The 21829-nt window shown below is 42.2% G+C and overlaps 1 protein-coding gene and 1 long non-coding RNA gene across 2 annotated transcripts; one reads left to right on the top strand and one right to left on the bottom strand.

The window, feature by feature from the left end:
• Positions 1 to 6662: 6662 nt before the first annotated feature.
• Positions 6663 to 8197, top strand: LOC113026182 (uncharacterized). The gene is made up of 3 exons (XR_003272889.1): positions 6663 to 6916; positions 6992 to 7058; positions 7592 to 8197. It is a non-coding gene; the product is annotated as an uncharacterized LOC113026182 (long non-coding RNA).
• A 7491-nt stretch (positions 8198 to 15688) lies between these two features.
• On the bottom strand, positions 15689 to 21471 carry LOC113024929 (scavenger receptor cysteine-rich type 1 protein M130-like; the record flags this gene model as incomplete). Its single annotated transcript, XM_026172233.1, has 6 exons — positions 15689 to 16317; positions 16424 to 16521; positions 18259 to 18585; positions 19375 to 19656; positions 20668 to 20973; positions 21321 to 21471. Coding segments are annotated over 6 exons (1179 nt in total), but the record flags the coding sequence as incomplete, so codon positions are not given.
• Between the last annotated feature and the right edge of the window lie 358 nt (positions 21472 to 21829).

The following is a 21829-nucleotide window of genomic DNA, read 5'->3' as shown; positions in this document are numbered from 1 at the left end:
ACTAGTGTGATGGCAAACCTGCAGTCATAGGTTCCTTGTTCAAACGGACCAACAATGTCGACAGCAACATGTTGAAACGGACCCTCTGGGAATTTGATGGGTTGTAACGGTGCAGGTGAAACAGCTGCAGTCTTGTCACACGATTGGCAGGTTGTGCATGTGGACAATATTTCGTGGACCAGTTCATCCATGTTTGGCCACCAATATAGATCTCTCAGGCGTTGTTTGGTTCGGACCATGCCTTGATGTCCTTCATGGGCTAGGTGCACTACTTTTCCTCGCAGAGATTTGGGAACAATCAGCCGTGTTCCTCTAAATATCAGCGGTGACTCTGCTGCCAGTTCATGTCGGACCAGGAAGTAGGGTTTGACATCATCTGGTAAGGATTTCCTAGCATCCTGCTCACCAACGTCCAGTCACTGGAGAAAAAGCTTGACGACCTCAGGGCCAGGATAAAGTTCCAGAGAGACATTCGGGACTGCAATCGCCTCTGCTTCACCGAGACATGGCTGAACCCAGCGGTGCCGGACCACGCCATCCAGCCGGCCGAGTTCTTCTCGGTTCACCGCATGGACAGGACACGGGACTCGGGGAAGTCAAGGGGAGGCGGCGTGTGTTTAATGGTGAACAACAACTGGTGCAACAGTGCGAACGTTGTTCCTCTCACACGCTCCTGCACACCAAATCTGGAACTACTGTCCATCATGTGTCGTCCTTTTTATCTACCTCGGGAATTTACATCGGTCATTGTAAGTGCCGTTTATATTCCACCACAAGCGGACACGGTCACCGCCTTATGCGAGCTGCATGAGGCACTCACACAGCACCAGAAACAACACCGGGACGCTGCGCTTATTGTGACGGGGGACTTTAATAGCGCCAACCTCAAACGCGCAGCGCCGAACTTTTATCAACACATCACCTGCCCCACCAGGGGTGAAAGGACACTGGACCACTGCTACACTACGGTCAAGGACGGCTACAAGGCACAATCCCGCCCCCCGTTTGGCAAATCTGATCACGCCGCCATCTTCCTCATGCCAAAATACAAACAAAGGCTGAAACAGGAAGTTCCGGTTCAGAGGAAGGTCGCGCGCTGGACGGATCAATCGGTGGCCGCGTTACAGGACGCACTCGATGACGCAGACTGGGGCATGTTCAGAAACAGCTCCGACGATGACGTCAACGTGTTTACGGAAGCGGTTGTGGGATTCATCGGGAAACTAGCGGATGATACCGTGGAGACAAAGACTATCACAACGTTTCCCAACCAGAAGCCGTGGGTGGATAAAACCATCCGCGGCGCTCTGAGATCCCGCACCGCTGCCTACAACACGGGACTCATGACGGGGGACATGGACCCGTACAAAGCCGCGTCATATAACGTGCGGAGGGCGGTGAAAGAGGCGAAGCAGCGCTACGGGAGGAAACTAGAGTCACAACTCCAACAGAGTGACTCTAGGAGCCTGTGGCGGGGACTAAGGACAATAACGGACTATAAAGCACCAACAACCGGTATGACGAACGCGGCCGTGACTCTGGCAGACAAGCTGAACACTTTCTATGCTCGCTTCGAGGCTGCAGCTAAGGTCTCCAACAATGCTAGTGTTAGCGGCGCTAACGGCTGCAGACAGGAAGATACTGCCAGCACCGGAAACGTGCTCGTCATCTCCGAGCATGAAGTAAGGAGAGCCTTCAAGAGAGTGAACACCAGGAAAGCAGCAGGACCAGAAGGCATCCCAGGTCGTATCCTAAGAGACTGCGCATACCAGCTAGCTCCTGTGTTCACTGAGATATTCAACATCTCTTTATCTCAGTCGGTGATCCCCACATGCTTCAAAGAGTCCATCATTGTTCCTGTCCCGAAGAAACCCCACCCTGCTTCTCTCAATGACTATCGCCCTGTAGCCCTCACCTCAGTAGTGATGAAGTGCTTTGAACGCCTGGTCAGAGACTTCATCATTTCTTCACTACCAGACACACTGGACCCACTACAGTTCGCTTACCGTCCAAATCGTTCCACAGACGATGCCATCTCTCATCTCCTCCACACATCACTCACTCACTTGGACACTAGAAGGGGGAATTATGTTAAAATGCTCTTCATAGACTACAGCTCTGCATTTAACACCATAATTCCCTCCACACTCACCACCAAGCTGGAGCATCTGGGACTCAGCTCATCTATGTGTCAGTGGATCTCCAACTTCCTAACTGGCAGACCACAGGCAGTAAGGATGGGCGGACATGTCTCAGCCTCCACCACTCTCAGCACTGGAGCCCCCCAGGGGTGTGTTCTGAGCCCCCTGCTGTACTCTTTGTACACATATGACTGTGTGGCCACTACCAGCTCCATCACCATCATCAAGTTTGCTGACGACACCGTCGTGGTGGGCCTGATCTCTGATAACAACGAGACGGCCTACCTGAAGGAGATTAGGAATCTGGAGAACTGGTGCCAGAGGAACAACCTCCTTCTAAACGTCAGTAAGACAAAGGAGCTGATAGTGGACTTCAGCACTAAGCAGGAGAGGAACTACCAGACCCCCGTCATCAACGAGTGCCCAGTGGAGAGAGTGGACAGCTTCAAATACCTCGGAGTTCACATCACGCAGGACCTGTCATGGTCCTGTCACATCAACACCGTGGTGAAAAAGGCCCGACAGCGTCTCTACCACCTCAGACGCTTGAGAGACTTCCAACTGCCCTCCAAGGTGCTCAGGAACTTTTACTCGTGCACCATAGAGAGCATCCTGGCGGGAAACATCTTAACCTGGTTCGGGAACAGCACCATGCAGGACAGACGAGCTCTACAGAGGGTTGTGCGGTCAGCTGAGCGCACCATCCGCTCCGAGCTCCCTGACCTGCACTCAATCTACAGCAGGCGGTGCTGGACCAAGGCCAGGAAGATCGTGAAGGACCTCAGCCATCCCAACAACAGACTGTTCTCTCTGTTGAGGTCAGGAAAGCGATTCCGCTCCCTGAAGACCAACACAGAGAGACTGAGGAGGAGCTTCTTCCCGCAGGCGATACGGTCTCTCAATCACACCACCTCACAGTACTGACCCACACATATGGTTCTTACACACACACTGGACTTTCTGGACTTTGTTTTTGCACAACACTGGTCACTATATTCTTCATTTCCGGTTAATACTTGTACAGCTGCTGTTATTGTGTATATATTTATTTATATTTAGATTTCTTCATACATTCTTATATAGTTCTATATTGTGTATTGTGTATTTTGTTGTACAGTTATTTTATTTTCAACTTTAATTTATATATTTTATCTTATTCTTCCCAGTTAAATTTACCCTTCATTCTAATTTGTGTTGTACAGTTATTTCATTTTTAACCTTAATTTATATTTTATTCCTTCCTAGTTAAATTTACCCTTTTTAATTTTTCATATTTATTTCCTATCTTATTCATAGCCTTTTCCTTTTTTGTTTTCTTTAGGTCACGAGCAGTTGTCCAAGCATTTCACTACATATCGTACTGTGTATGACTGTGTACGTGACAAATAAAATTTGAATTTGAATTTGAATTTCAAATTTCAGCAATCTCTGTGATTAAGTCCTGTTCAGAGTCTTCACTTGTGTTTGTGGTATGCAGGGGAACACGGGACATACAGTCAGCTATAACATTTTGGCTTCCTGGACGGTACTCTAAGTCATACTGGAAACACATCAGTCTGGCTGACCAACGTGCTATCCTCATGCCAGCTCTGTTCATCCCCTTAGTACTTAACAGGGTGGTGAGGGCCTGGTGATCAGTTCTCAGAGTAAATCTCCGTCCCCATATGTACGTCCTACATCTTTCAACGGCCCATACGCAGGCGAGGGCTTCTTTTTCAATTGTTGAATATTTCCTCTCGGCTGGGGACAGGGTGCGGGAGCCAAAAGCAACAGCACGTTCCTCATTGTTTGAGTTGATCTGGGTCAGAACAGCTCCAAGACCATAATCTGACGCATCAGTGGTGATGAACGTTGGGAGATTTGGGTTGAAGATTGCCAGTGCTGGGCTTTTTAGTAGCATTTCCTTCAGTTTGTTGAAGCTTTCATTTGCTGTATCAGTCCATTGAAGTTCAGCTGTCTGACTTGTCCGAAGTAACTCACGGAGTGGTTCAACCACAGTTGCATAGTTTGCTAGGAATTTGCTGAACCACGAAGTCAAGCCTAAGAAGGAACGAAGAGCAGCCATGTCCTGTGGTGCAGGGGCTTTGGCAATGGCAGTCAGGTGGTCTGGGCTGGGGCTCAGGCCATCCTTGGAAATGACGTGTCCCAAGAACAGAATAGATGTCTGTCCAAATGAACTTTTGTTGAAGTTGATCTGCAGACCGACATCCTTCAGGCGTTGGAGGACAGCCTGTAACCGTTCATCATGCTCTTCTCTGGAATGTCCATACACTATTATGTCATCCAAGTAGTTCTGTACTCCTGTCTGGTCTTTTAGGACTGTTTGCGTCATCTTTTGGAAGGCAGAAGGGGCTGAAGCAAGTCCAAATGGAACTCGGGTAAACCGGAAGAGTCCTTCATGGGTTATGAATGCTGTGAGGCTTCGGCTATCAGGGTGAAGAGGCAGTTGGTGATAAGCTGAACTTAAATCAATCTGGCTAAAATGTGTAGCCCCAGCCAGCTGTGCGAACAAATCCTCCATGTGAGGAAGAGGGTAACAGTCCATGATCACACTCTTGTTAGGTTCACGCAGATCCACACAAAGTCTTAAGTCTCCCTTACTTTTTCTTCCAACCACTAGAGGACTCACCCATTCAGCTGCATCCACTGGTTCGATGATGCCTGCTTGGAGTAGACGTTTCAATTCAGCTGACACCTCCTCACGTATGCTGAGTGGTAGACGCCGCAGTTTTTGACGAACTGGCTGTACTGTCTTGTTCACTTGAACTTTGTGGATAAACCCTTTAACAGCTCCGAGATGATGGGAAGAAGAAGAATCAATGTTATTCACCATGCATGTTTGTTTACTGGCTGGTGCTCCTCTTGCAGGATCCTCTCCTTTGTTGATGACTTTTCCAGCAATGATATCAATGTTAAGTGCTTTAATTAAGTCCAACCCCAGCAACGGTGATCCATCTTTAACTATGAAGAATGATCCTGGCACTTTTCTGTCATTGTTTGCAACCCTCACTGAAGCCTGTAGGCAGCCAATGACAGGCAAGTCACCTTTTGCATAAGTGACAAGCTTAACTTTCGGTTCAGTCAAAGCGCAGGGTGCAAAATGTTCTTTGTAGATGGCTTCTGGGAGGATAGATACTGAAGCTCCTGTATCCACAATTAACTCCAGAACCTGAGAGTTTCCCTGTGGTGTTTCAATGTTCATTTTGCATGTAATCTTATCACATGCTGCAGTCATCAGTTTGTGATCATCGACACATAAAACTGTGAACTCAGGAACAACTACTTCCCTGACCACTGCTACAGCTGATTTACAAACTCTGGCGAAGTGCCCTTTTTTGTTGCATTTATCACATTTTACTGTTGCTGCTGGACAGTTTTTATCATTAGCCAGGTGTTTCTCGGATCCACATCTGAAACAATGACGCTGTTGCTCTTTATCACTTGCCTTTTTGTGCCATTCTTTAGATGTAGGTCCCCGAGCTTGAGCCGGTCGCGCTCCTCTTTTTCCCCGAAGACGTGCGTCCTTCACCTCCACAGCTTGTACTGCCGCAGTCTGGGCCGTGGGTGCAGCAGAGAGGAGTGTAGCATTCTTGACCGCAGCCTCCACCTGACATGCAATAGTAACTACCTTGTCCAATGTAAGGTCCTCCTCCAGCAGCAATTTTTCTTTAACAACACTGAGATTAGCATTAGCAACAAGTTGATCCCGAATCATTTCACCCTCCATTATTCCAAAACCACATGGCACAGCTAACGCTCTGAGGGCGGCAACATACTGAGTCACCGTTTCATCAGCCCGCTGAACTCGCTGTCTGAATGTGTGCCTGCATGCCACTACATTCACTTTAGGGACAAAGTGGTTTTCAAGCACAGTCATGGCTTCAGCAAACGTTGTACCTTGATTCGGCAGTGTGTAGAAGTCGTTGTCCCTCTGGTCCCAAGCAATGTAATAAGATGGCTCGTCGTCTCGCCTCCGGCCATGCATCTCCCGTAGCATTTATCACTAGCATGTAGTTCTCAAAGAATTTGCGCCACGTCATAAACGGTATTGGCGGCTCACCCGCATGTTGCAAAAAGGGCGGTGGGCTCGGCACTGAAGCGCTCATCTTCGTCGCCAATTTGTTGGGTGTGTAATCAGGCAGCGGAGGCGACGTCTGGGTTCAACACTTTATTTTAGGCTTTACAGCGGAGCTCCATCTTGTTCTCGCTCTCTACTTTCTTCTTCTCCTCTTTCTCTTACCCAGCCTCATTAGCGACACCCCTGGTCTGACAGGGTAACAGCATGTACTAATTTTCTTCCCTTATTATAGAACCTTGTAACACAACACACTGAATCCAGCAAATGTGCCTATTTTAGCTTGAATCAGTCAGTTAATAACAGCCCTGTAACAATGAGCCACTGAAGGAGCTGCTCAGTGCTGTCACAGTCTGCTGCATGGGGTGGGAGATGTTGTCCAACAGGGATGACAGCTTAGCCGCCGTTCTCCTGTCACTCACCACCTCCACTGGGTCCAGAGGGCATCCTAGAACAGAGTGCAGAGTAACATCAGCTGAGTCTCTCCCAAAGATGGTAAAGAAAAAAAGATTAATGTAACTGTAATCCCTATAGACATGGTTACTAGTATTTTCTTGTTTTTTACCTTGTATTATTATTTCCGACACCCCTTGAACACACTTTGATTTTCCGTAGTTCAGTGAATGCAACAAAAGCACGTTGCTGCATTAAGCTAGGCAAAATGGAGCAAGACACCCAAGAGCAATTAACAAGCTACACAGTGAGTCTTTCGGTATAAAATAAGTGTTATAAAGTATTTTTTACAGTCTCTAACTTAAAGTTATGTACTTTTCAGAGGCCTTTATGTGTTTTACTCTCGACCAAAACCAGGCAGAGCGTGTGTTTGTTTCTTGGGAACTCCGGTGAGTTACTAAAAATGATAAGTTAGCAGGAAAATCTATGCTAATTTTACATGTGGTAATAACTGCAACAGTGAAAATTCTGTATTGTCTAAAAAAACAACAAAGCTAAAGCCAGTCGGAGTACTTGAATTGTGTGTGAAATGGAGTGTCGTATTTTATTTTATTGTCTATTTGATTGGGCATCTTCACAAATGCGCAAAACTAATGCAGGATGCACTTTTCTTTTAGCCATAAATGTTGTCCAGTGTTTTTTTTCTGCACTTTGTCATTTCAGTTATGGGTTGATTCATGTAAATACGTTATGTAAAACTACTTACATTACAAACATTTCATGATGTGATTACATATGCCTTAAAAAGGGGTATATAAATACAATTGATTGTAATGCTGTAAAGCAGTACAAATGGAATTCATAGAGACAGAACAATGTTAAAACAACAGTGTACTTGATTTTGAAAACTCTATGAGATCTCGTTTTATTTAGAAAAACTGTTAAGAACTGTTTTGTTTATTGCTCTGTACTGTATGTGCAGACTGGTTTTTTGTGATCCTGGATCTGAAGTGGTTCTGGATATGGATGGCGAGCCAGACCCTGTGAAAACTCTTGGCGAATCCAAAAGCAGTGTGGCCAGCTGTTCTGGATGCAGGAGTAGAGCTACAGTCTGAAATACTTCGAATCGCAGGATTTCAAATAAGCAAGAGCAAAAACTGCTTACTTGATACAGATTGTTTCTCTGGGAAACTGTTGAAGTCCCAATATCCTGCTCATCAGGAGTCAGGTCTAAAGAGACTACTCATTTTATTTTATTTTGTTGTTATTTTCGAAAGAGTGCTCTTTTCTGTTGATCTTCTGTTAATTTTCTGTGCTGTATACATTGGGTTATTGCACCATTGTAACATTGTAATAAAGCTGCCGGCTGTTCAACACTCAATTCTCTCAAATTTATTTTACTCCTCTCGAATCTAGTTTATAAGTTTAACCCTACTATACTAAGCAGGTGTTACATAACTAAAACATGATTTCAACAGCACTGCTCAAGAAAGGAACATTTCACACTGACAGCCTAATAAGTACCAGGGAGACTTTCATTTTCCTTCTGTCAATAAAGACAATGTCGATTTGCCTTTATCGCCGTCTGTTTCTGTGTGTCCTCATGAACTGCTTTTTGGTTACTTTTTGCAAGTTTGATGATTCAAGTTCACCAGTTTGTATTTTTTACCCTTTTGGAGATTTGGATTTTACATTCACTTTTTATTGGTTTTTATTTTATTCAGTTTTGTTTTGTTTTTTTAAACCATTTGTGTTGCATGTTTGACACTTAATAACTGTGTGTGCTTGTGTTGTATGTTCATGTATTTTCTCCCTAGCGTTGGTCCTAAAACCAGGATTGATCCCACGTCACTGCATTGTTAGTCAGTTTTCCTCATGGCTGAAGCCTTGGACAGGTCACATCAACACCGTGGTGAAAAAGGCCCGTCAGCGTCTCTACCACCTCAGATGCTTGAGAGACTTCCGACTGCCCTCCAAGGTGCTCAGGAACCACATCAGTGAGTTCATCCAAATCAGAAATGCTGTCTTGGAACAAGGACCAGTCAATGCGATCAATACACCCCTGAAGGGCAACACAACTGTCTTTTGTCCAGACATTAGTCCACTTGACACAGGCCATCTCCCTCCTAATCACAGATCTGTAAGCAGGGAGGAGGTGAATAACATTGTGATCCGAAGAACCTGGTGCAGGTCTGGCCACAGACTTATATGCCCCCTTAATTGGTCCATAACACAAATCCAGCGTTTTGTTATGCCTTGTAGGACAAGTGACATATTGAAAGAAATTGTTCAGTGATTTCTTAAGATTACAATTGTTAAAATCACGAAGAATAAAATTAGGAGCATCCGGAGAGTAGGGATGGGTACCGGTATCCGGTGCCATTATGGCATAAACGGTGGTAACCAGACTGATTTAGGATTTCTCAGCTTTATTTCGGTGCTTTTTTCCCCCCCTGAGATGTGATACACTTGAGATTCTAGCCAATCATTTTATGTTTCCAAGGATAGTAGGTGGGCCCAGGCTAAAATGACCAAAGAAAAAGTGGGAAACAGCTGAACATGAGAGGTTTTTGGACAAAGTTTGTGTTTTTTCCATTGTTTAAGCACTGCTTCCAGCCAAGAGTGATACCATTTCTTCACACAAAAACTCAGTAATCCTGTGGTAGAAAAACATTAAATTGTGTGTCATACTGTAAATCACATGATCAAACACATGATTAACCCTCTGTTGTAGAAAAGAAATGTAAATGTTAGCGCTGCGCAGGTGTATACACTCTTTCTCAAAGTGACTTCTGTGAGCAACACAAGGTAATGAATAACACACTGCTGGTAAATTCACAAAGACACAGAAAGTGGCAATTAAAAGGTTAAGTCAGCACAGCCCAAAAGCTCATGCATCCTGTTGCTGTCATCTTTCTGCTCCTGTAAAAAGAAACATACATACATACATCCACCCTTTTGTCACTGGGTGGAGGTGCACTCTTGCATACTGGAGTCAAGTCAGTCAAGCTTTTGTCTGTCCAGTCAGCTTTTACCAATCAGTCAGTCAGTTCCCCATTTTTTAATTTTCACTCATTCATTTACTCATTGATTCTTTCTTTTGCTGATAGTGGAAATTATTGTCACATTTCGTTTCCACCCTCAGCAAAACGACAACATTTTGAAAAGAAAAAGAAGAATTTTAGACTGGATTACCTCGCTGTATCCTTATAGAAAAAGGGACTCGCTTCCTAATTGTCCCAAATAAATGACTTTCTCCTGAGCCCATTCTAATTTTGGAGAAACTCACTTTGCAACCGTTCGCAACAACATGTTGTGTAGTTCTTCCTATTGAAACATTTAGATCTGCTTAGATGACAAAGAATATTGAACAAAACTTTCAGTGCACTGTGAAAGTAACAAAATAAAAAGAATAAAAGAAAAGAAAGGAAAGGAAAGGCCTTGTTAAATCATGACACGTGTTCTTCATTTCAGGGGGATAAATCATACCAAACCTAATTGGCAGGCTCAACTTTGTAACATGAGACAAATCATCAGCCAGTTTAATCTCAAACATTCATCCAATCAGCCACACCACACACAACATACAGCATAACCCTGTTGTCTCATCACATAATAAGTTTCTTCTCATGCAGTGTTGGTCAAGTTACTTGAAAAATCAGTAACTAATTACCAATTACTTCCCCAAAAAAGTAATCCCGTTACTTTACTGATTACTTATTTTCAAAAGTAATTAATTACACCTGAATAGGTGATAAAGCGATAGATCTTTCAGCCCAATTCTACTTTTTCTGCATAATCCATCATACAAAATGTAATCAAATGGAAAAGTCTCTTTTTAAAACTTGTTTTATTGGTTTTAATCTTTTAACTTTATGCATCAAGCAAAAATTTAATTATATGCACCATTCTCTGACTGGAAGAAATTTGTTTAACATTTAAACCTATTTTCTACACATTCCAACACATAAAATAAAATATTTTTTGTGATTACACTCACTCTTTCAAATAGATGCAAGTAAAACACAGCAGAAAATAAATAAAGTCAAAGACTAGCAGTCCTGTTGCTCTATTTTCACCTGTAAAGCAGGACTACGGTAGGCGGAGGTTTACCCTGGTGCAGGTGTGCCGCAGCGGTCAGTTGAAGAATCCGCGAGTTTCTCTGTGAGTTTCCCATTACGTCGTAGCACACTCGGTGCTTGCTTGGAAGTTTAGGGGTTTTTTCGCTGTAAAAAGAAGTTTTCTTCCCACACATAACGGACGCTAATGTTTTTGTCACTTTTTATGGAATCAAACTTAAAGTAAGGTCAGTACTTCCACGCTTTAAACGCTGCACGCTCATACTCTCTCTTGCACTCGATATATGATCCATTGTTGATCTGCACACAGCTGTTGTCACAAAAGTCACACTCGCTTAGGTCACTGTCATGAGACATTCTCGCAAAAAAAAAATCACGGTTTTAGTAACGCAGTAACGCAGCGTTCCTACAGGAAAGTAACTGTAATCTAATTACCGTTTTTGCAATAGTAATCCCTTACTTTACTCATTACCGTAAAAAAGTAATCAGATTACAGTAACGCGTTACTTGTAACAAGTAACGTGTTACTGCCCATCTCTGTTCTCATGTAACCAAATGTGTGCCATGTTAAAACTTATTCACCCACCAGAAACTCAACAATCATGCAAAACTCTTCATCAGCATTCTGTTTTCTCCCTATGATACAATCATCTGTCCTCCTATAATATTTAATCCACTAGTCTACGTATCACTTCCATCTTACTGAGTGACTTGGACAAGATGACAAACAGAATCTCATGCTTAAGATGCTGTCTGGTCTTCATGAGTGTCATTGTATGTGTATATGCATGTAGGGTTAGTATGGTTAATGCATTTTCTGCTTGTGTGTGTTTTATATACCTTTCTCATTTTGTGGTCCAAACTCCTTCACAATTTTCCCACTTAAATCAGTTTCCTTTTTTCCCAGGATTGCTAACCCAAATTTTGATTTCCCACACTAAACGACAGCCTTCCTCTGTGTTCTCACCTGCTCCTCTCACTCTTTGCAGTCCAATGGCAAACAGTTCTCTTCAGCTTTGTCCTGTGTCATCCTCACTGTCTCATCTTGCCATTCCACTCCAAAAGTGGCCAATGTCACTCAGACAGTCTCCTCAAAAGTCATCTTCACACACAGTGAAGTTGCAGCTTTCTGGAAACGCATCTCCATCCATCCATGATGATGGGGTTTTCTTACTCTCTGATGCCGTTTGTACACACTGCTGCTGGACCTCTCTCAGGACTCTGTTGTTGTCTCTTGGGCTGCTATGAATTGTAGATGTGCTGTGCTTCTGGAACTGCACTCCTTGTCTTCAGGCAGAGGTTAGCTTCCATGGAGCTTGTTTTTTCAGGGTGAGGAACACATGGGAGTTAAGCTGTAAACACCACTCAGCCAAAAGCTCTGCCTCAGTGTTTCCTAATAATGTGAAACCTATAACTTTCTTCCAACTGCTGCATGTGGAAAATTGATCCAGGTCTGCTTTTCACCTGAAAGTGACAAACTAAGACATTTTCATTGTTCTCCTCACTGCTTAAACAACACACATCTCTCTCTCTCTGGTTTTTTTTTGGAACTCTCCTTTCTTAAAAACAGAAAGTGGCATTACAGTTGTTTCAGGCTGAGAAACACCAAACACTTGCCATGTTATCATTCATATTTCGTCCACACAACTATTTTTTTCTTTTTTGTGTCCACTGGGCAGGTGACCTGCAGAATCATGTCTTCCCCAGTTCGAGACCACTTCACTCACATACTTTCACACCTCTCTGTAACTCACACACACCATGACGTCAGACACAATCACCTGCTTTTCGACAAAACAAAAACATGATGCTGATGTTACAAAAGTCTCACACACATGAATCAGGATGCAGAAAAGCTGTTGCCCATATGGGGTGCCAGGAAGAAACTAAACTCATGGATAGCTGCATGCTTGAGATATCATAGCTCTGTTTCCCTCCCCTCTGATAAGGTCAACCAGCTCCTGCTCTGAACATGTGTAGCTTGCTCATCAGCTTAAAAGCGACTGCATACAAAATGACAATCAGACTCACTCACGCAGACCACGTCTGGCCCGCACACGCACACAAAATAGACACATATGAGCTGTCACCACTTTCAAGTACAAAGTTGTTATGAAGTCTGTCACAATCCCCCCTTTTTTCCCCTTTATTTATTTATCCTTCTTATTTCATTGTACTGTATATTGTTACTCTTATTTGCCTTGTATGTCTACTGTACAAACTGAACTGGAATGACTGACTGTTTGCTTTATAATTTCAAATAAAGTTTGGGAAAAAAAGAAAAAAAAAGAGTGACTGACTCCAGGTGAATATCGCCAACAACAATAAAAATAAGGTGTAGAAGATCTCCATCTCGGCAAAAACCTCATAAAAAGTTAAAACCACAGTTAGGAACAGAATTAAAACAAAGTTAAAAACAAAAAGAAAACGCCAGTAAACACCTGCTGCAGGTCGCCACAAGAGCAGCACCCCCTTCTGGAGGACTAATATTTCACTGAAAAATATCTGATATGCATATCAACATAATTATGGATGATTATAAAAAACACACACATTATAAAGAAAATACATCAAAAGACAGATTGTATTATATTTATGTATCAAATATGACAAAATGCAGATTTTACAGAAGTAAAATTATCTCTAGTTTAACCCTTTAAGACCTACCCCAAGTCCGCCAGAGCTTATGTTATATTTTTACATGCTGTAGTGCCATTTTTGGGAGCATTTCAAGTTGCTATACATCAATACAACTGTTATAGCCCAAATTTTCATAATATGCATGCATTAAGGGCATAGTAATTACATAAATTGCAAAAAGTGCAATAAACTACAAAATTTTTTTTAAATCGTTTTTGTTTTTTTTAACATATATTTCTAGTTAGAGAAATTTAAGAGGCTTATCCCTCTAAACTGCAAATACAAAAAAGTTGCACAAAATAGTTTCCCACCACAGGAAATTTATTTTAAGTGTCTTCATGGTTTTATTTTTGAAATACACCAATTTTTATATACTGCAGGAAAAACGAAAACAAATATTACAGTGCAAATTTGCAAAAGAGCAGCATGTGCATCACAATAAACTATTTCCAGCAGTGCAATATGAGTCCTAAGCATCCCAGAAACGACACAGAAAGTCATAAAGTCAAAGATAACTTTTAAAAACACCAGTATAGGCTCATCAGGCCCTGATGGTAAAAGACTACATTTTCGCGAAAATGACGTCACTTCCGGTTTCCGGCAGGTCATGGCGGACATGCGATAGTTCGTGGTGATGTCTATTCCAACCTAAGAAGTGTTACGAACAACTGATTGGCTCGGCAAAGCGTGTTTCTGGAATATTATGTTTTTGTTGCTGCAAGTGCTTTTTATGCAGTTTTTGCAAAGCTATATGTGGAACGAAACTGTGACCTAGGACAAGCTGATGGCATAAGATGTAAGTACAACTCCTCCGGTTTCATATGCAAAAAAAATTATTGCACTAGCTTACGTGGTTGCAGTTCTACAGGGATTTAAAAGTAGTTGCGCAAAACGGAGCATGCCGCTCTGACCGGTTTTAAAGGGTTAAACATTTAATTAGCGTTCTGCCTGCACAGAATGGATAGTCAAACAAATTGAATAATCATAAATACGTATCCCTAGCCCCATTTTATATTTATTACTTTATTTTTGTATTATCATTATTTTATAATTATAGCACTATAATATATAATAAAGGAAGGATTCTGGATCAGCACCATGATGCAAACTTGTGGCCATAGTATATACAGTATAGATTTTTTAAATTTATTACTAATGATATAACGTTGGTGAGAGTTTTTAAGTGTGGATAATTAAATAATACATTAATCCAATAGCAAATTTCACCTTGCTCTCAGATGGACAGCAAGTGGAGAGCAGAGATGGACAGTAACGCGTTACTTGTAATGCGTTACTGTAATCTGATTACTTTTTTCAAGTAACGAGTAAAGTAAGGGATTACTATTTCAAAATCGGTAATTAGATTACCGTTACTTTCCCGTAGGAACCCTGCGTTACTGCGTTACTAAAACCATGATTTTTTTGCGAGAATGTCTCATGACAGTGACGTAAGCAAGTGCGACGTTAATGACAAAAGCTGTGTGCAGATCAACAATGGATCATATATGAAGTGTGGGAGAGAGTATGAGCGTGCAGCGTTTAAAGCGTGGAAGTACTGTCCTTACTTTAAGTTTGATTCCATAAAAAGTGACAAAAACATTAGCGTCCGTTGTGCGTGGGAAGAAAACTTCTTTTTACAGCGAAAAAAACCCTAAACTTCCAAGCAAGCACCGAGTGTGCAACGACGTAATGGGAAACTCACAGAGAAACTCGCGGATTCTTCCACTGACCGCTGCGGCACACCTGCACCAGGGTAAACCTCCGCCTACCCCACTCCTGCTTTACAGGTGAAAATAGAGCAACAGGACCACTAGTCTTTGACTTTATTTATTTTCTGCTGTGTTTTACTTGCATCTATTTGAAAGAGTGAGTGTAAACACAAAAAATATTTTATTTTATGTGCTGGAATGTGCAGAAAATAGGTTTAAATGTTAAACTAATTTCTTCCAGTCAGAGAATGTTGCATATAATTAAAGTTTTGCTTGATGCATAAAGTTAAAAGATTAAAACTGATAAAACAAGTTAAAAAAAAAAAGGGACTTTTCCATTTGATTACATTTTGTATGATGGATTATGCAGAAAAAGTAGAATTGGGCTGAAAGATCTATCGCTTTATCACCTCTTCAGGTTGTAAATCGTGTTTTTAAAAAGTAACTAAGTAACTAAGTAATTAATTACTTTTGAAAATAAGTAATCAGTAAAGTAACGGGATTACTTTTTGGGGGAAGTAATCAGTAATTAGTTACTGAAGTAATCAGTAATTAGTTACTGATTACTTTTTTCAAGTAACTTGACCAACACTGGTGGAGAGTGATAAATGAGATGAGGAGATGGAAGGAGGAAGAGCTGCACAGAGTGAGTCACAGACAGAGCCTAGTTTATTTCCCACAGTTGTTTCAATCACTTGCTTTATGATTCCAAGCGCTGTCACCAATCTTTGCATTTTATTATCATCTAATAACACTTGTTTAATCAGCTACCATTTCTCCTATGGACTTTTTGATGTCTACAGTTTCAGATCAACACAAACCTGCCCTCCAGCACAATCAGCAGCAGGAGCAGCAGTAACCCCTCAATAGCATCATTGTAATATATAGGTAAAATATAAGCTATGTTTGCTTTGCGTAGTCCCCACCTGATGACAGTGATATAGTATGATGCAATTCCATATTAGATTCTTGATGAATGTGGGTTGTTGTTATTCAGCCTGGTTCTATGTGCCCCTTTTTTTAAAAACTTTGAGCACCTGCCCTTTCAAACATCTCTGCACAGCCCTGCTGAACTTGTGTTTTGACCGGACTTCGGGCTCACAGATAGGAGGATGGAGGACAAAACAGATGGTGTAGAAATAAGACCATGCTCTGTCCAAACATGCTTTCGAGCTCCTTGGAGGTCCTCCTCTGCTGGCTGAACTTGTTCCTGGCCTTCCTCCAGGGGCTCAAACACAGAGTTTACAGTCAGTCAGCTGGCTGTTCTACTGTTTGTTGACCTGGAGACACATCACAGCACAGCAATCAGGCTTTCTACGGCAATTCTATCCTATCCTCAAATGAAAAAGGAGCAGCTTCACTCTCAGCTACAAACGTGCTCAGTACCTGACGATAGAGATGAAGACCAAGGATCATGAGTACAATGACCAGCAGGACTACCAGTGGGATGACAACACCTTTAACAACATCTGAGTGTGTGGGATCTAATAAAGACACATTCACAGTCAACAAGCATCATTAAAGAGATAATTCATTCAGTCAAGGCCTCTGGATGTCTGGGGCCTGGATCTCCTCCATGCCTGCTTCATGCCCTGGTGGATGGGTTTCTGGCTCCCCACACTCCATTTAACAGATCGTTAAATGGAAAAACCTTTTTAATACAAGCACACTGATCCACACAGGTGTGCACACGGGTGTTCACTGTTCACAGACACAAACAACATCTTTCTTGGCTGCTACCTCAAAGCACATTGTGCGCAGTCGGACCTGCGTGCTGCACAACAACATTCAATATTTAATATTGACTAGTGATGGGAATTCCGGCTATTTTTAGTGAACCGGCTCTTTTGGCTTCCAACCGGCCTGTTTGTACATGCTTTGGAGTTTTTACACAATTTGGAGTTTGTACGTGCTTTGTCTCTAGGGGCCAGCGTAAATATACTTTTATTTATTCACTCAACATAAAATGTAATAAATAAATTATAAAATACAAAAACCAACTATTCACATTTCAACTTTTAACTATTTAAATTTCCAGCTTTTTCCTTTTAAACAAATTTAAAGCGAAACAACACAAAACACTGCAAACCACAGCACAATTAAACATCAATTAAAATATTCAAAACAAAAAGAAGATGTATATTCTCTGTCATATGGACCTGCATGAATAAACTTTCTGAATCCTTTATAGTAATCATCCACAACTATTTTCAGTTGTGGATGATTACAATGCCTTTCTAATGTGATGTTGTTGTCCCTGGCTCTCTTTCTCTCTCTTTTCCTCCCGCTCTGTTCCTGTGCTACTGCAAGTGTAACTACCGCCCCTCCCCCCTGTGAAGCGAAAAAAAGTGCGAGAGAGAGGGTGAGAGAAAGAAAAAACAAAACAAAAAAACACGTCGTTCACTTCAAAGATCCGGCTCTAAGAGCTGTTTCGCGATCGACACATCACTAGCATTTACTGTTATTTACACTTAGCATGATTATTGCGATGGTGCTGTGCTTATTATGTTGCTCTCTTTTTTTGCTTGTTTTCTCTTGTTTTCTTTTTTTTTCTCTCAACAGGTGATCCAGGAGGTTTTTTTTCTTTTTAAGTGTCCTTTCTCACTTTCCCTGTTCTCCTCTGTTTTTCCTTCATCTTTCTTTCTCCCTGTCCTATTCCCCAGCCATGTCTGTCCCATCTGTAACAACTGAAAATAAAATAAAATAAATCCGTTGGGTATCTTTGTTGACCTTCAGACATCAATTCTGATGGTTAAAGAACCAAACGGGACAGGCAAATATAAGAAATTGGCATTTTTCATAGATTTAACTTAAGACATGTCAAAATTGCTGCACTTTGGTGGCAAGTTTCTAGCACAATAGTGATTTAAAAAAACAATGTAAAATTGAGTTCCTGCCAAGTTATCTGTTATGTGTAGACACAACACTGGTTGATCAGTCAGGTACAAGGACTGGACTGAAAATGAGTGATAAAGCAGCTAATGTCCAAAGAAAAACAGTGAAAGACCTTCAAAAAGCTGGAGACCTATTGCTCAAGACCACATGTGGTCATGTGATAAAGTACAAAAATACTTACTGCATATTTATGGCTAATATTTCTATGTATCTCAGAATACTGCAGTGTATGCATCAAAGTAGTAGTACCATAACTCATAACCTGAACCTCTCTGTTATTTAACGCTGCCCTGAACACAAACCCAGCAGCCTCTGCTTCAACTTACCTGACACAGTGACAGATAGCAGGGGGCTCTCAGAGGACAAGTCATGGTAAAAAACATAGACGTGGTAAATGCAACTGTAGTTTCCTTGGTGGGTGGGCTCTGCAGCAGGAAACAGGAAGTGGGCGGAGTGATTGACAGCTGGCTGGGTGTAGTTGTACGCCGTGTTGGATGAGGTGAAGGTGAGCTGGAAGGAGCCCCCCGGGTACTGTGGCTGGATGGAGCAGCTGATGGTGAAGTTTGAGCCCCTGGACACCTGAAGCCCCTGCTGCTGGGCCATGGAGACCCCATTCATGAAGGACACAGAGATGATTGGCTGAACCAGCAGGTCTGTAAACATTGAGATGATGCAAGGTGAGGTCACATCTACCTTCTGTAAAAAAAATGTAGCAGGATCTCAGCTGGGTGCACTCTCTCCAAAATCATTTACTGTAAACACCAGAGCATATGTCTGCTCCTCGAGCCCTCTCTCGAACCATTAACCTCCAGTTTTCCCGTCTGGTGGACAGTTTGTGTTCTTCATTCAATTTGTTTCAGTTTTCAGGTTGTTTTAGTCACAGCAGCTCTTTATCTCCTTTCTCATCCCGACTTGTCTGTTTTATTTCCATCCAGTTTGGAGATGAACTTACATTTTAAGTTAGTAACTGGTTTGCTGGTGAACACTGATTGTCTACAACAGATGCAACAGTCAAGGTAAAATGGCTTTCTTTTGACATTGGGTATTAATATGTGTTAACTTTTAGTTTGCAAAGTTTTCATGTCACAATTATACAAATGATTCCACTAATTATGTCCAGATACTTTTTTGGTGTTGCTACTTCATTATCAGCTAACTGAGCAGATTTTGTCTTTTAGGGTTCAGACGGTAACTCTTTTTGCCATTTAAGAAAAGTCTGAGATGGTTAAGTTAAATGAGACAGGCAAAAGGAAATACAGGAATTCAGGTGTCTTTACTGGTCAAGCAGATAATAAATAACTGAAATAAAAATGGAATGAAGCATTTGATAAAATTTCCCAGAAAGTATGAACATATTTCAGAAGAGCAGTGATCGTGACAAACAAGAACTAAACCCTGCAAAGTCGATAAGATAAGGATATGTGATAGATGATTCTGCTTACCTTTGCAGGTGACATTCAGGGTTAGGAAAGAGGAAGATGATTTTGCACATTCTCTCAGAGCAGATCCGGAGTGAACACAATCAGGCTCAATTTTCAACACAGAAATCTCAGAGGGCTCATTTTTCCATTGTATAGAAAATGCAGAGCCACAGCCCAAATGTTCACAGACGACATGTGCCTCCTTCAGATCCCAGTCAAAATAATCGATTGTTCTCCACTTTCCCACTTTCACCTCCAGCATGCCTGCACAGCGACTGGCTTGGCCCACCAACCTGACAGGCTCTGAACAGAAAGCAGAGTTGTTACATAAGTCATTATTTTGACAGTGCCGAGTTGTTTTCCCTGAGAATCTGTTCAGTATAGGTTTGAGATAAATGTTCTTAAATTCTGCCCCACACAAACGTTTTTAAACCTTATTGATGAAACACTGCAGCACGACCTGGAAATTTAAAGAAAAGGACCAAACTAAAACTGTATTTAACCTCCTTTATGTTTACTTATTTAACACTCTGAGAGAGCAAAGAACCGTCAGCCTGCTCTCTGAGTCCAATTTCATCCACCTCTTGTGTGAGGAGGACGTTCTTCCTCACTTCTTCTCCCTTCTTCTGCTTTTCTCCTCCTTCTCCTACTCCAGTCTCCAACAATTAAGGTAAACTGGGAACCGCTTATTTAGTCACTCTAGCCTCGTCTCCACTGGACATTTTAACCCTATATAAATAGCTTTAATAGCTGCAGGTCCAAGAAACTGACTGTACCTGTCTACAGACTTGTCTCTCTGTCTCTGTCCTTCTGCCTTTGTCTCTGGGCAGGCAGGTGAGTGACAAATGAGGTAACCAGCTTGAGAGCGTAGGCGAGTTAAAATGACAGAGTTCTTCAATTCAAACAGGCTTAAAGGAATCCGTGCTGAAGCTCTGGCATATGTGCTAAAACAACTACACAGTGCTTCAGAAGCACAGTGTCGAGGCTTCATTAGTCTGGCCAGAGTGAGATGATCAATGATGTCCAAAGATTCATTCGTCCCTTTTATGGTGCCTGATCCAGTGGATTACAAAGGATTAAATGATTGGTATGATCATTTATGTGTATAATGTATAAAAATATACATATACATTACAATACTACATTTAAACATACCTATCCCCTGGTTTATTACATGAGCATGTGGATGCAGGGACCTGACAGCAGAGGTATACTGCCAATATGTACATAAAATGTGCTGGGAGTATGCAGAGAGTCATCAGTAAAAGAATAAAGTGAGTTTGAACCACATCAAAGCTGCAGCTCCTCTTCTACCTGAGCAGGTGAGTCCAACAGCTTTGCCAGGTGAGCAGCTGTTTCTAGCTGAGCCTGAGCTTCTACAGTCCAGGAGAGCAGACTCTTGGCCTCCACACTGGAACTCTTTGCTCCACACTGGAGCCTCCACTTCTTCATAGAGCGCCCCCTGGAGGACCGAAGGAGGCCCACAGCCGAGCTCCCTACAGACCACCTCTGCATCCTGCTGGTCAAAGTCAGTTTCACACACTGAGGACCAGCTCTGGTCAGACTTCACCTCCAGTCTGCCTGAACACAGACTGGAACCATTCAGCAGCCTGACAGAGTCTGGAGACATCAGAGAAGATCAAACAGAGAGATCAGAGACAGCAGAGACATGTTTCAGCTGTCAGTGATTTGTTTTTGTGGTGCGTCAATATCAGCAAATATTTGCTAAATTTTCTACTTTTTCTGAAAAATAAAATGATACTATTTTAGAGAATACTCCAAAGATTCAAAAGGGTTACTTTAAGAAGTGCCTTGACTACAGGTGGCTGTGTGGCTGTCAGGATACTGATTAGCCACAGATGGACTGATAGAAGAAGTCTTTTCAGGCTTATCTGCTGCTGCAGATGATGTGCTACTATTCTACCTGGTCTTTGTGTCTGGTGCATCAGTGTCACTGATGGGCTGACCTGAGCAGGTGAGCTCCACGGCAGAGGAGAAGCCTTCTGTTGTTACACAGTTCCTCAGAGCAGATCCTGACTGAACACAGGTAGAATTGACCCCCCACACTGAGCTTTGTGGGGACTGTTCTATAGAAACAGCGGAGCCACAGTCCAGATGTTTACAGAATACAGCTGCTTCCTTCAGGGTACAGTCAATGAATTGCAATGGTTTCCACTCTCCCAGATGTTTCACCTGCAGTGTACCTCCGCAGTGATTGGCTCCTCCCACCAACCTGACATCATCAGACTCTGAACAGAAAGCAGAGCGTCATCAGTAAAGAAGCAATTTTACTTCTGAAACGATGAGAGACAAATGCGAGTCACGATTTTCCCTCAGTGATTGTTCATTTCACTTTAATTTTTCTGTGTACCTGTTGAATCTTGTTTTCCATAAGCCTGAATTCCTGAGGAGAAAATCAGAGAACCATCAGCATAAAGCAGGATTCTGTGGAGCTCAGCTGTGGACATAACTCTTA

Source organism: Astatotilapia calliptera, chromosome 7 (assembly GCF_900246225.1).
Source record: "Astatotilapia calliptera chromosome 7, fAstCal1.2, whole genome shotgun sequence".
NCBI classification, from domain to species: domain Eukaryota; kingdom Metazoa; phylum Chordata; class Actinopteri; order Cichliformes; family Cichlidae; genus Astatotilapia; species Astatotilapia calliptera.
This window is presented reverse-complemented; position numbering and strand designations above follow the sequence as displayed.